Raw genomic sequence first — 13151 nt, forward strand, 5'->3', positions numbered from 1 at the left:
ACTTAAACTAAACAGATTAACTGTTCAATTTGCTGACAATTTCAAAATACATAATTGATACTTGCCTATTTTATGGATTAATGGAATGGGGCAATAGCATCATGTGTTGAAACACTTAACCAATTCGCTGTATAAATTGACTGATGTTCAATCTGTGAAATGTGATTATAGGTGATTATATTTTTTTACCTGTGAATCTCACCCGTGAATGAAACTTGAAATATGTACTGGTCACCTGAAAATATCTTATTGTGCGCAACACCACAGCACCTATTTCAGTGATCTCAAAGTAATTGATGGTGACATGCCATTTTCATTCAGGCATTTATATAGAATAGAATAACAAAGTTGGAAGGGGCCTTGGAGGTCTTCTAGTCCAGTGATTTTCAACCTTTTTTGAGCCGCGGCACATTTTTTACATTTACGAAACCCTGGGGCACATTGAGGGGGGGGGCTAAAAAAAGTTTGGACAAAAAAATTCTCTCTCTTCCTCCCTTTCGCTCTATTTCTCTCTCCCTCTTTCTCTTCCTTCCTTCCTCTCTTTTTTGCTCTCTTTCTCTCTCCCTCCCCACCTCCCTCTCTTTCTCTCTCTCTCTCTCTTGCTTTCTTTCTCTTTCTCTCTCTTTCTCTTGTTCTCTTTCTCTCTCTCTTGCTTTTTCTCTCTCTCTTGTTCTCTTTCTCTCTCGCTCACTCTTTCTCTCTCTCTCTTTCTTTCTCTCTCTCTCTCTCTCTTTCTTTCTCTTTCTCTCTCTCTTGCTTTCTTTCTCTCTCTGAGCTTCGCGGCACACCTGACCATGTCTCACGGCACACTAGTGTGCCACGGCACACTGGTTGAAAAACACTGTTCTAGTCCAACTCCTTGTTTAGGCTACTTAACTCATCATGTGATTCTAAGTGGCGTAGAAAAATGAACCTATAATCAATTTAAAAACACATTTCATTAAAATATGTTAAAGTTGTAGGATGGCTATTAGAGTGAAATTTTCATCAATGGGAGGACTCAACATCTGACCCCCAAGGCCAAAGGAAATATATAGAGCTTAGATGTCTTCCTAAAACCCTCTAAGAATTTTTTTACAAATAAATATAAAAATGTTTATATATATATTTGAAAATAAATTTTAAAACTTGTATATATATATATATATGTCCAAATCTAGTCTATATTTAGTTTTATATACTAGAACAGGATTTGTTGTATGTGCTTTTTATATGGTAAATGTTGTGGTTGGCTCTGGCCCAGCTCCTGCCCCAAGGAATGTGGAGGTGGATGTGAGGGAAACATCCACAGGCCACAGGTCTGTTTTGCTTCTGATAGAATCTCCTGACAAAGGCTCCTCTGACGAAGGAAGCATGGGTAGCAGGGAAGGGGGGAGTTTGGCAGACAGCCCAGGAGGAGATCAATCATCCTTATCATTCCTGGATTCTGAACAAGAACCTATGACAGACCCATGCATGCATAGAGTGATGCATAGGAGAGAACAACTGAAGGATTATTACAGGAGATAAGTGAGGCCACCTGTGGTTGGGTGGGGCTGCTGTAATTAGTGCTACAGATAAAAGAACATGCTGGTTTAGCCTCGTGGCAGTTTATCTGATTCATAGTTCGTCAAGATCGTGGTTTTGCTGTTTCCCTGTTCAAGGCTGTGTGTGGACTTTCTGGACTTTGGAATTTGGACTCAATTTCCCAGTTACTGGGTGAGAAATTGGATTGCATTTAACCTGTGCCTTGTGTGTACCAGAAAATCCCTTTGACATTTAAAAAGGGAGTTTTTTCTGCTTTTCTGTTGATAAAGACTTTTGGTTTTTCTTCTATTGTGTGGTGGGTGTCTTTTTGGACTAATTACCCTGTAATTACGTAATTTATGTTCTGGTGTTTATTTGAAAATATGTGAAAATAATGTTTCAAAGGCTTATGGACCAACTACAGGCAAATGACCATAAAAATCAAATTTAAATAGAGTAACTACCATGAGATTTGAAAAAGCTAATTCTAGTATTATGAGGAATTGGTCCACCTTGCTCACCACTTTACATGGTAAAGCTATCTTCTCTGCTCTTATATAGTTGGGCTATCAAGACCGAGGCAAAAGGCTACAACCGTAGGGCATGATTGCATATGTGCTCTGCAACTTGCTGGTGATAGAAATAACTAAATGAGCTTCATGAGAATGAGTTATCATTGAAGTTGTAGCATGATGCAAAGATTCAAAAATGTATCTTCATTTTAAACTATGAAAAATGCAGCTTGTTTCTGACAATTCATTTCTCTTAGAAATTAAATGTTATGACTTGGGAAAAAATACTACTTTCTGGTAGTCCTTGACTTAGGATCACGAATCACGATTGAATCCAAAATTTCTCTAGCTAAGCGAGATAGTTGTGAAATGATTTTTGCCCCATTTTACAACTTTGCCACAGTTTTTAAGTGAATCACTATTAGTAACATAGTTGTTAAGTTAATCTGGCTTCCCCATAGACTTTGCTTATCAGAAAGTCGCAAAAGGGATTACATGACCTCAGGATCCTGCAGCCCTCATAAATATGAGTCAGTTGCCTAGCATCTAAATTTTGATCACATGACATGACCATTAGGATACTGCAAAGATTTTAAATATGAAAAATATAAGTTCCTTTTTTCAGTGCTGTAATAACTTTGAATTAAATGAACTGATGTAAGTCAAAGTCTACCTGTAATTTGTTGAAAGCAGATGTATCTTCCAGACCAGGTCTGTGTTAACCAATCTACATTAGGTATAGTGAAGGGGTAAGAACAATCCCCCCCCCTTGAATTGACAGAATTAATTAATAGAATTGGAGCATTTGAAGTTGGGAAGATCATTTTCAAAATGTAACAGGAAGAGTTGGACTGAGATTTTAATTTCTCATTGCTGATAGTGCCCTTATTTTTGTTTTTGTTTAAAAAAAACCTTTCAGCTAAATTAAAAGAATAAAAATAAAACTGCATGCTTCAAGATGCCACTGCATCTTGAAGCATACATATTTTTTAAAATGACTGCTTTTATTGCCTTTATTTATTTATTCATTCATTCATTAATTCATTCAATTTTTATGCTGCCCTTCTCCTTAGACTCAGGGCGGCTTACAACAGGTTAGCAATAGCACTTTTATTTTTAAACAGAGCCAGGCTATTGCCCCCACAATCCAGGTCCTCATTTTACCCACCTCGGAAGGATGGAAGGCTGAGTCAACCTTGAGCCGGTGATGAGATTTGAACCGCTGACCTTCAGATCTACAGTCAGCTTCAGTGGCCTGCAGTACAGCACTCTACCTGCTGCACCACCCCGGCTCTTTATTTTTATTTATTATTTATTTATTCATTGGATTACTATGCCGCCTCTCTCCGAGGACTCGGGGCGGCTCACAACATATAATAAACAGTGTACAATATCTTGAATCTAATTAATTAAAAATCTTAAAAAAACCAAAAGCACAAAAAACAATCATTCCATTCACTCAACATTCTCTCAACACATTCATTGGCCAGGGGACAAGGATCTAATAGCCCCAGGCCTGGTGGCATAAATGAGTCTTCAGACTCTTACGGAAGGCGAGGAGGGTGGGGGCAGTACAAATCTCCAGGGGCAGCTGATTCCAGAGGCCCGGGGCCTCCACAAAGAAGGCTCTTTCCCTAGGTCCTGCCAACCGATATTGTCTAGTTGATGGGATTCATGCGGCTGCAGGTGGTCTCAGAGGTATTCTGATCCCATGCCATGTAGGGACTGTTATACTGGCTAATTGAATGTCTGAGCACATGAACTAATTATACGTTTTACCTTGATATAGGGACACAATAGCTAAGACACTGAGCTTGTGCGTCAGAAGGTTGGCAGCTCAGCAGTTCGAATCCCTAGCGCCGCGTAATGGAGTAAGCTCCCGTTACTTGTCCCAGTTTCTGCCAACCTAGCAGTTTGAGAGCACGTAAAAAATGCAAGTAGAAAAATAGGGGCCACTTTGGTGGGAAGGTAGCAGTCAATTAGTCATCATGCTGGCCACATTTCCACAGAATGTCTTCAGAGAGTGCTGGCTCTTCAACTCAGAAATGGAGATGAACATCACCCCCTAGAGTCAGAAACGACTAACACACACATGTGGAGGAACCTTTACATTTTATTTTTAAAAATTCAAGACATATCATAAAAGAAATTATTTTATTTTCTGCTCGTGTGTGGAATAGGTTTGATTTATTTCCTAAAGGAACCAGGTTGCAGTGTGACATTGCTTAAAACACATTAGATTCTTATCCTTCCCTTAATCAGCATATTGACTTAATGGTGCTTATTTTGCCTCTGGAGGACAATTTTGTTAAAGCGTGACATTGTGATCGTGAATGTTTTTGTAGATTTTTTTAAATAGCAATTTTGAATGTTTTTTTTCCTCTCATTTTGAGACTTTGGGCTTTAAAAAAAAATCACAACATGTGTAGTAATTTTTTTTGTGCATTTTCTGGGCTGTCCTTGAAAAAGTAGTTAGTACGTATAATTGGCTCAAAATGCTATGATCAAGTCTTGACTAAGATCGGCGATAGTTAAAAGCTCTGTTGACTTTTTTTTTCAAATAGATGTCCTGTCCTGAAATTGTTTTTGCCAAGCCAGATGTCCTTCCTTCTCTAACAAAAGGTCATCCAGCACCATACGTGTTCTTTTTCCTCTCTATTTTCCCCCATTTGTTTTCTGGTTTAGAGAAGCTAAAAAAACCAGCAAGGCTTTCTTCTAAACTGCAGGTGACAGTCATGTTTTCTTTTTCAGTTTCCATGGCAAATGAAAGAAGGAACCCTCCCTTTCCTGATCCTCTTTCATATGCCAGAGGTCTTAACTAGGAACCATGATGACTGGTTATTAAGCCAAGTAATATTTTCTGTTTCCCTGGTGAAGAGGCAAAGGAATTTCCACAACTCAATTTCTTGGCCCGCAAACAATCTGACTTATTTAGGGTTGGACTGGTGCCTTTTGAAATAAATAAGCATAGTTTAACTTTTTGCAAGACCTCAACTTTAGTAATATATTTCTTATTCTTTAATATGCATGAAATGTCATCCTGGAAAGATATGAAAGCATCCCAGGATGATGAAATTGTTTCATGTCCACTTCTTTTCTTCTTCAGGAAGTTGGATCTTTCCAGATGTTTTTGATAACATCCAATAATCAGGCACAGGCAGCGTAATGCCCTCTAGGTGTTTTTCAACTTCTGCTTCTGTAGCACTAGACCGTTTGGTGAGATTTGTTCCTGTTTAGGACATCTGGCTGATGCATGCTGATAATTTCAAGGCGACACTGAAAACAAAAGTTCAAGTTTTATCCTACAGTTTAAAAAGCTAGAGATTTGGGAAAGACCAGGTATTTCCTCCTCCATATATGTAGGCCATGAAGCACCTGGGGTGCAAAAGTGTTACATGTGTGAGCATGTGCTTGAACTAATAGGAAAGTGTTTTAGAACTCACTACTGGTTAGGGGAGAGAGAATTATACTAGGTAAGAAAATTCTGCTGAAAAATCCTTATGCTCCATTAACTAATAATTTCTCCCAGCAGTTTCACAAAGATGTAAAAGAATATAACAAAGAATTGGACACTTGCAGTACATGGATAGATATATGAGATAAGGAAAGATAATTAGACGGGACGTTAGGCACATCAGTGCACTTATGTACGCCCCTTACTGGCCTCTTAGGAACCTGGAGAGGTCAATCGTGGAGAGTCTAAGGGAGAAATGTTAGGGGTTGGGAGTTGACACTATAGAGTCAGGTAATGAGTTCCACGCATCGACAACTCGATTGTTAAAGTCATATTTTTTACAGTCAAGTTTGGAGCGGTTAATATTAAGTTTGAATCTGTTGCGTGCTCTTGTGTTGTTGCGGTTGAAGGTGAAGTAGTCGTTGACCGGAAGGACATTGCAGCATATGATCTTGTGGCCAATACTTAAATCGTGTTTTAGGCGCCGCAGTTCTAAGCTTTCAAGACCCAGGATAGTTAGTCTATTTTCGTAGGGTATTCTGTTTCGAGTGGAGAAGTGAAGGGCTCTTCTGGTGAAATATCTTTGGACGTTTTCGATAGTGTTGATGTCTGAAATGTGATGTGGGTTCCAGACAGATGAGCTGTATTCGAGAATGGGTCTGGCATAAGTTTTGTAGGCTCTAGTCAGTAGTGTGAGATTGCCAGAGCAGAAGCTACATAGGATCAGGTTAACAACTCTGGAAGCCTTTTTGGCGATATAGTTGCAGTGGGCTTTAGCACTTAGGTCATTTGATATTTGTATTCCAAGGTCTTTTACTGAATGTGGGTTGGCTGTGAGGATTTGTTTATTCAGTTCATATATGAGGTTTGGATTCTTTTGCCGATGTGGAGGGTAGAACATTCGTTGGTTGATATTTGAAGTTCCCAGGTGTTAGGCCAATCTGAAACAAAGTCAAGGTCTTTTTGGAGAGTGAGTGTGTTGTCAGTGGTGTTGAAAAGTTTCACGTCGTCGGCAAAAAGCACACAGTTGCTTGTGATATTATTGCAGAGGTCATTGATGTATAGGATGAAAAGAGTAGGACCTAGATTCCCCAATATTGGTTTCTGAAACTTAAATGGGCTGGGACCACTGCTTGTAATTAGTAGCAAGATCAGATCAATAGTACTAGAAATTTCTGAGAAATTCAATGGATCCCACAAGGCAAGAACATCATTTATTTATTTGATTTTTTTTGTGCCGCCTTTCTCCTTAGACTCAGGGTGGCTTACAACATGTTAGCAATAGCACCTTTTAACGGAGCCAGCATATTGCCCCCACAATCCAGGTCCCCATTTTACCCACCTCAGAAGGATGGAAGGCTGAGTCAACCTTGAGCCAGTGATGAGATTCGAACCGCTGACCTGCAGATCTAGCAGTCAGCTTTAGCTGCAGTACTGCACTCTACCCACTGCGCCACCTTGGCTCTAGATAGATAGATAGTGTACTTTCTATGGTGAAAAGTATGCAGTATGAATGAGTGATGACTGTATGTTGTTTATATGTGGTTTTATAACTCTTGCTTGCTTTATCTTTTTACTGGAGTATTTTAACTTTTATTGCTGTAAGCTACCCTGAGTCCACAAGGAGAAGGGTGGCATATAAATTCAAACAAACAAACAAATAAATAAATAAATAAAAACCCTCAAATCCCATTCTAAGCAATTTGATAGCACTGGGAAAGATTTTTGTAGAAAAACTTTATTATCTTGCTAAACGCATCTTGAATCAACTATTGTTTTGGATTCAGATATTATGGCTTTGGAAAGACTGAGGGATGATTTTATATGAGTGTTTATGTGCTAGCCCAGATTGTCAGCAGCTTTTCAACTTTTCTGGACAGGCATTTCTATTAGCTGCTATCCAGCCATCTTTTAAACTAGATATGTTTAGGATTAAACCTGGAAATAATTAACTGTCAGTAAATACCGTAAACCCTCAGTATACTTTTCCCTCTCTTCAATGGAAACTTTATTTCAAATTATTGTGGTGGTGGTGGTGGGGGGGAATTGTAAAAGCCAAAAATGTGTTTTTGAAATTACTTGATTGTAAGAGGAAATTATTATTATTTATCATATCAAGTCACTACTGCTGCTGCCTGTGAGAAATTGGAGAAAGACCGAACTGAATTGCAAGCATCTTATGAAGGGTTTGTGCAGAAGTTGAACCAACGACACCAAAGTGATATAGTGGAATTGGAAGAGCGGCTGAAACAGTTCTACACAGCGGAGTGTGAAAAAGTCCAGAGTGTCTGCATAGAAGAAGCTGAAAAATACAAAGCGCAACTTCAGGAGCAGGTTAGTGGAGCTGGAATTGGATGGAGCATTTATTTAGCTTAATGCGTAATTGTTGTCATATTTTTTAATCAAGGTTTATTTCTACATTAATGAATTCCTCTGGAATCTCAGCAGTGAAGTTCAAAAATGTTTAAAAATGCACATTTTCAAAGAGTTAGTTTTATTGTTCATTTTGCAGTAAAAATGATCTCACACTACTTACCAGAGCTTACAAAACTTTTGCCAGACCCATCCTCGAATACAGCTCATCCGTTTGGAACCCATATCGCATCTCAGACATTAACACCCTTGAAAATGTCCAAGGATACTTCACCAGAAGAGCCTTTCACTCCTCCACTCAAAATAGAATACCCTACGAGACTAGACTTTCAATCCTGAGCCTAGAAAGCTTAGAACTAAGACACCTTAAACAAGATCTAAGTATTGCCCACAAGATCATAGGCTGCAACGTCCTGCCTGTCAGCGACTACTTCAGCTTCAACCACATCAACACAAGAGCACAGAACAGATTTAAACTTAATATTAACCGCTCCAAACTTGACTGTAAAAAATATGACTTCAGTAACCGAGTTGTCGAAGCGTGGAACTCATTACCGGACTCCATAGTGTCATCCCCAAACCCCCAACAATTTACCCTTAGATTATCTATGGTTGACCTATCCAGATACCTAAGAGGTCAGTAAGGGGCGAGTACAAGTGCACTAGAGTGCCTTCCGTCCCCTGTCCTATTGCTCTCCTATATCTCCTATACCTTTCTTCTATTCCTATATCTCTTCTTTTATTCTTTCATTGATATGTTCTATTACTATATCTTCTTTTCTATTCTTTCTTAGATATATTTTACTATGAGTATCTCCTCTATAACCATCATGTATTTTACTGTGTGTGTGTGTATATATGTATGTATGTGTATATATTTATATATATGTATGTACCGTGTTTCCCCGAAAGTAAGACAGTGTCTTACTTTCTTTTTACCCCCAAAAGCCCCACTACATCTTACTTTCGGGGTATGTCTTACATTGGAAAAAAATTGAAAGGGTCGCGTTCCCGAAGGCATCTCCCCAGAATCCAGAAGGGCAGCCGCGGGACAGGAGCCTCGTGAGCCCTTTTCCAAGTTCAACCTTAGGGCTCCAAGCGGCGTGCACGCGTGGAGCCACAGACGCGTGTCGGGGAAGCATGTGTCTGGAGGGGAGGAGCCGCTCTGCGCAGTTGGGCAGCCCCACCTGCCTGCCGGAAAGGAGGCGGGCGAAGGAGGGTGCAGCTCCGGCCACTCGCCTCGGAGCTGGTCAGCCTCGCTGGCCGCTTGCAGCCGAGCCTCGGCAGGACTCGGTTGCTGGGATGAGCGCCTTCGCTGCAAGCCGCCGCCCGCTCAGCTCGCTTCGGACCAGCGCCGTCCTTCGCTTTGCCAAGCCGGGGAAGAGGCAGTGGCGGCGAGACGAAGGCAAGGGGCGCGCGGGGAGCTTGGAAGCGACGTCATCGGGCTCCCCCCCCCCCCGGCAATACCCCCGTGTTTCCCCGAAAGTAAGACATATGTCTTACTTTCGGGGTACGGCTTATATTAGCCGACCCCCCTGAAACCCCCGATACGTCTTACAATCGGGGGTGTCTTACTATCGGGGAAACAGGGTATGTATGTATGTATATATGTCAAATGTTTGTTTTTTGTTTAGCTGTCGGCTATAAATAAAATTAACTGCCTTGAAATGGTCCTGGGTTGGGCCTAGAGGCAAAAAGGAGCTGTGACGTTCCTTCAATATACCAGGGTGATCCGACATAAAAAAACATACATACGTATGTATGTCTGTATGTCTGTCTGTGTGTGTGTGTGTGTAGATTGTTCTGAGTTCGGGTTTTGCCCCGTGTAATATTTTGAGTGTCTATGCGACGTTTCGGTGAAATCACATTCACCATCATCAGGCTGAAATTATAAGCTTCGTGCTGCTGTAAATATGGAATGTTTGCAACTGCCATTTGTTCCTTATATATAGTGTTGGGGGTGGACATTTGGTTTGAATGTAGCAAATAGATTGGGTGACTATGTTTTAATGATTTGATTGGTTGGTGGAATCACATTTAGTTTAAGGATTGACATGGTGATGATTATGATATGTTTTTTTGTTTAAGGCTGGTTTCCAAATCTCTGGTACACATACATACATACATACATACATACATACATACATACACACACACACACACACACACACACACACACACACACACACACACAGAGTGGGTATATATATATATATACCCACTAAAACCCTCATTGTGTATTGGACTAAATAAATGAATGAATGAATGAATGAATGAATAAATAAAATAAACTTCATTGAAATGCAGCTACCTTCTAGGATGGCCTCATGTTGCAAATCATGTTGAAACCCATGTGCTATATAAAGCTATGTTGGGTTTGGTGAACACTTGTACAGTCAGTCTGGTGTGTGTGTGTATACTTTTGAGTCAGTGTTGAGTCCTGGAAACTGCCTGGAGAGATTCTTGCAGATTTCTTGACATGTTTTTTGGGAAGTAGCTCGCCATTACTTGCATCCTAGGACTGAAAAGCAATGACTGAACCACACTTGTTCCAAAATAAGTACTTTTACACATATATACCCCAAAATATTGTTACTTTTTAGGTTGACAACTTGAATATAACACATGAAAAATTTAAGCTAGACCTCGAAACCAGTCATGCAGAAAAGATAGACGAGTTGAAGAAGGAATATGAATCTTCTTGTTCAGGTAAATTGTCTCATTTTTTTTCTGTGATTGTAACTAAGGATGTTATATTTAGAATCTAAAATCATTCAAAAGCCTGATAGAGGGTTGTTTTTTTTAAAAAAAAACATGGATACAGGATTTTTCTACCTCTAAGGAAAATGTAACCTGATCTTTTGCTGTGACTTAACTTGTAATAAAGGCATATTGGGGAATCTTACCTCATAATAATAAACCTCTAATTTTTTCAGAACTCAAGGCTACCAATGAATTAGAAAGAAAGTCACTTGAAGAATCTTTTCACGAGAAGCAAGAAGAACTGGAGGTCTGAATTTTTTTTCCAGTGTGTTAATACATAGACGCTTCTATGAACTATTTCAAGATTATGTGCTTCCACTATTTGAAAATTTTACCTTTGTTTTTCTCTCTTTAAAAACTCCACATTTATACTTGGTCCTTATTAATATAAGAGAGCAGTTTAGTTTTTATTAAGCATCTTTCTTGCTTATACTGATTGGTTAAATAGATTGTATCATTCTGTTCAGGGATGGGTTCTAACTTACCCTGCTGCCAGTTCACTTCCTCCCATGCCATATGGTCCTGCCTTATGGGTGCGCATGCGCAATGCTAAAAAATTCAAAAAATCTCTCCCCCCCCCCCCCCCAAAAAAGCAAAAAACAAGATGGTGACGCATGTGCAGTGCCGGAAACTCAGCATCTATGCATGCACAGAAGAAAGAAAAACAGAAAAAAATTCCCCTCAACAAAATTCCCCAAAAAGGATGGTGGTGTCCATGGCCCAGCACTGACACAACCAGTTCCATGAGGTCATTGTGATGTCACCAGCGGTTTGCTACTGGTTCGGGTGAACCAGGGTGAACCAGGAGAAGCTCACCTTTGACTTTGGTGCCCAGCTAATAGTATTAAGAATCTTAGCACATATTTATATCTGACTACAATTTACTGTATTCTGATAGTATTTTTTTAAATGATTCCTGGCTTTATGTTAGAGGAGGGGTGTCAAACTCAATTTTATTGAGGGCTGCTGTTTGACTTCGGAGAGTGGGAGGAAAGAGGGGCATGGCCAATTCAACATCATTTGCGTCAGGACGCCTGCAAGGGTCTAATGCAGTGCTCTGCCAGTGAAAATGAAGCTCAGGAAGGCCGCATGATAACCCTTTGCTTTTTCCACAACGGCCCTGCCAGCTAGATCTAAGCACCCCACTGGCATTGAGTTTGACACCACTGTGTTAGAGGCTTGATTGTTATATTGGACTGTATTTGATGTTTCAGAAAAAAATTGCAGAATTACAAATTGAAAATGACTGCTTAAATGAGAAGCTCAAGTTGGAAGAACATAAACGAATAGCCAAAGAAAAAGCAAACTCTGTAAGTAAGGTATTGGATAGTATATACAGTGTTCCCTCGATTTCCACGGGGGATGCGTTCCAAGACTGCCCGCGAAAGTTGAATTTCCGCGAAGTAGAAATGCGGAAGTAAATACAATATTTTTGGCTATGAACAGTACCACAAGCCTTCCCTTACCACTTTAAACCCCTAAATTGCAATTTCCCATTCCCTTAGCAACCATTTAGATTATTACTCACCATGTTTATTTATTAAAGTTTATTAAAAAAATCTTTATTAAAGGCAGATGAAAGTTTAGCGAAGACATATGACGTCATCGGGCGGGAAAAAACGTGGTATAGGGAAAAAATCCACGAAGTATTTTTTAATTAATATGTTTGAAAAACCGTGGTATAGACTTTTCGCGAAGTTCGAACCCGCGAAAATCGAGGGAACACTGTATTGTAAATATTATTATAAATGTAGAACTCTTTCACAGATATCAGGCAAACCCTGTGACTGGGTGCAAAAATATGGCCCAGAATCTGCAATCAATTTAATACTTTCATAGAGGGCATATTTTATATTTTGTATTGGGTGGGGGAAATTAGGGGCTGTGTACAGCTTGCAGAAGCTTAAAGCACCAGTTTCATCCCTTAAAATAGGTGTGGGCAACTATGGTCCCTGTGCGATCTGTAGACTTCCAACTTCCAGAATTCCTGAGCCAGCATTCTACAAAATTCTACAGGACATAAAGGGACCATAATTCCCCCCACCCCGCCACCTTAAGACCAATGAAGCATCAACACCATATCACTGAGATCCTAGTTCTGCCTAGTTTAGGTTTTGTCTCTAAACATTCTCTGAAAAAGCTGGTAGGTGTCCAGATCCAAAAAAACACCCCCTTTTCTCCAAAATATTGGGGAATGTTCCATTTTTTAAAATAAGTTGAACAGGTAACACAAATGCCAAAGCAAAACATTTTCAGGAAAAAAACCAACATTTATACCATTTATATATCAGTGAGTCACTTCAAATGGGGCATGTTAAGAATACTTAAACATGTGTAGCTGAATTCAAAATATTTATTGCACATCCAAAATCATAGGGGCAGTGTTTTTGTTTGCAGCCTCATAAACCTAGAAACAGATGTAGCTGCTTTAATGAGTCTCAGGCAGGATGCTGAATCCTCCCTCTTCTGCAGGATTAAATGAAAACACAATTTGAGGCATTCCATCATTTGATAGAATAGCGCACAGTTATTACATGGGCACA

At 39.8% G+C, this 13151-nt stretch overlaps 1 protein-coding gene across 4 annotated transcripts in view; it reads left to right on the forward strand.

Moving 5' to 3' along the window:
* MTUS1 (microtubule associated scaffold protein 1) overlaps nt 1-13151 on the forward strand; it is a 121695-nt gene that overhangs the window by 101629 nt on the left and 6915 nt on the right. For all 4 annotated transcript variants that reach the window (XM_070757619.1, XM_070757621.1, XM_070757620.1 and 1 more), the window contains 4 exons: nt 7592-7806; nt 10449-10554; nt 10782-10855; nt 11823-11918. In XM_070757619.1, the coding sequence (XP_070613720.1) occupies nt 7592-7806; nt 10449-10554; nt 10782-10855; nt 11823-11918 (491 nt within the window). The remainder of the gene's footprint in view (nt 1-7591; nt 7807-10448; nt 10555-10781; nt 10856-11822; nt 11919-13151) is intronic.

Source organism: Erythrolamprus reginae, chromosome 7, assembly GCF_031021105.1.
Source record: "Erythrolamprus reginae isolate rEryReg1 chromosome 7, rEryReg1.hap1, whole genome shotgun sequence".
Taxonomy (NCBI): domain Eukaryota; kingdom Metazoa; phylum Chordata; class Lepidosauria; order Squamata; family Dipsadidae; genus Erythrolamprus; species Erythrolamprus reginae.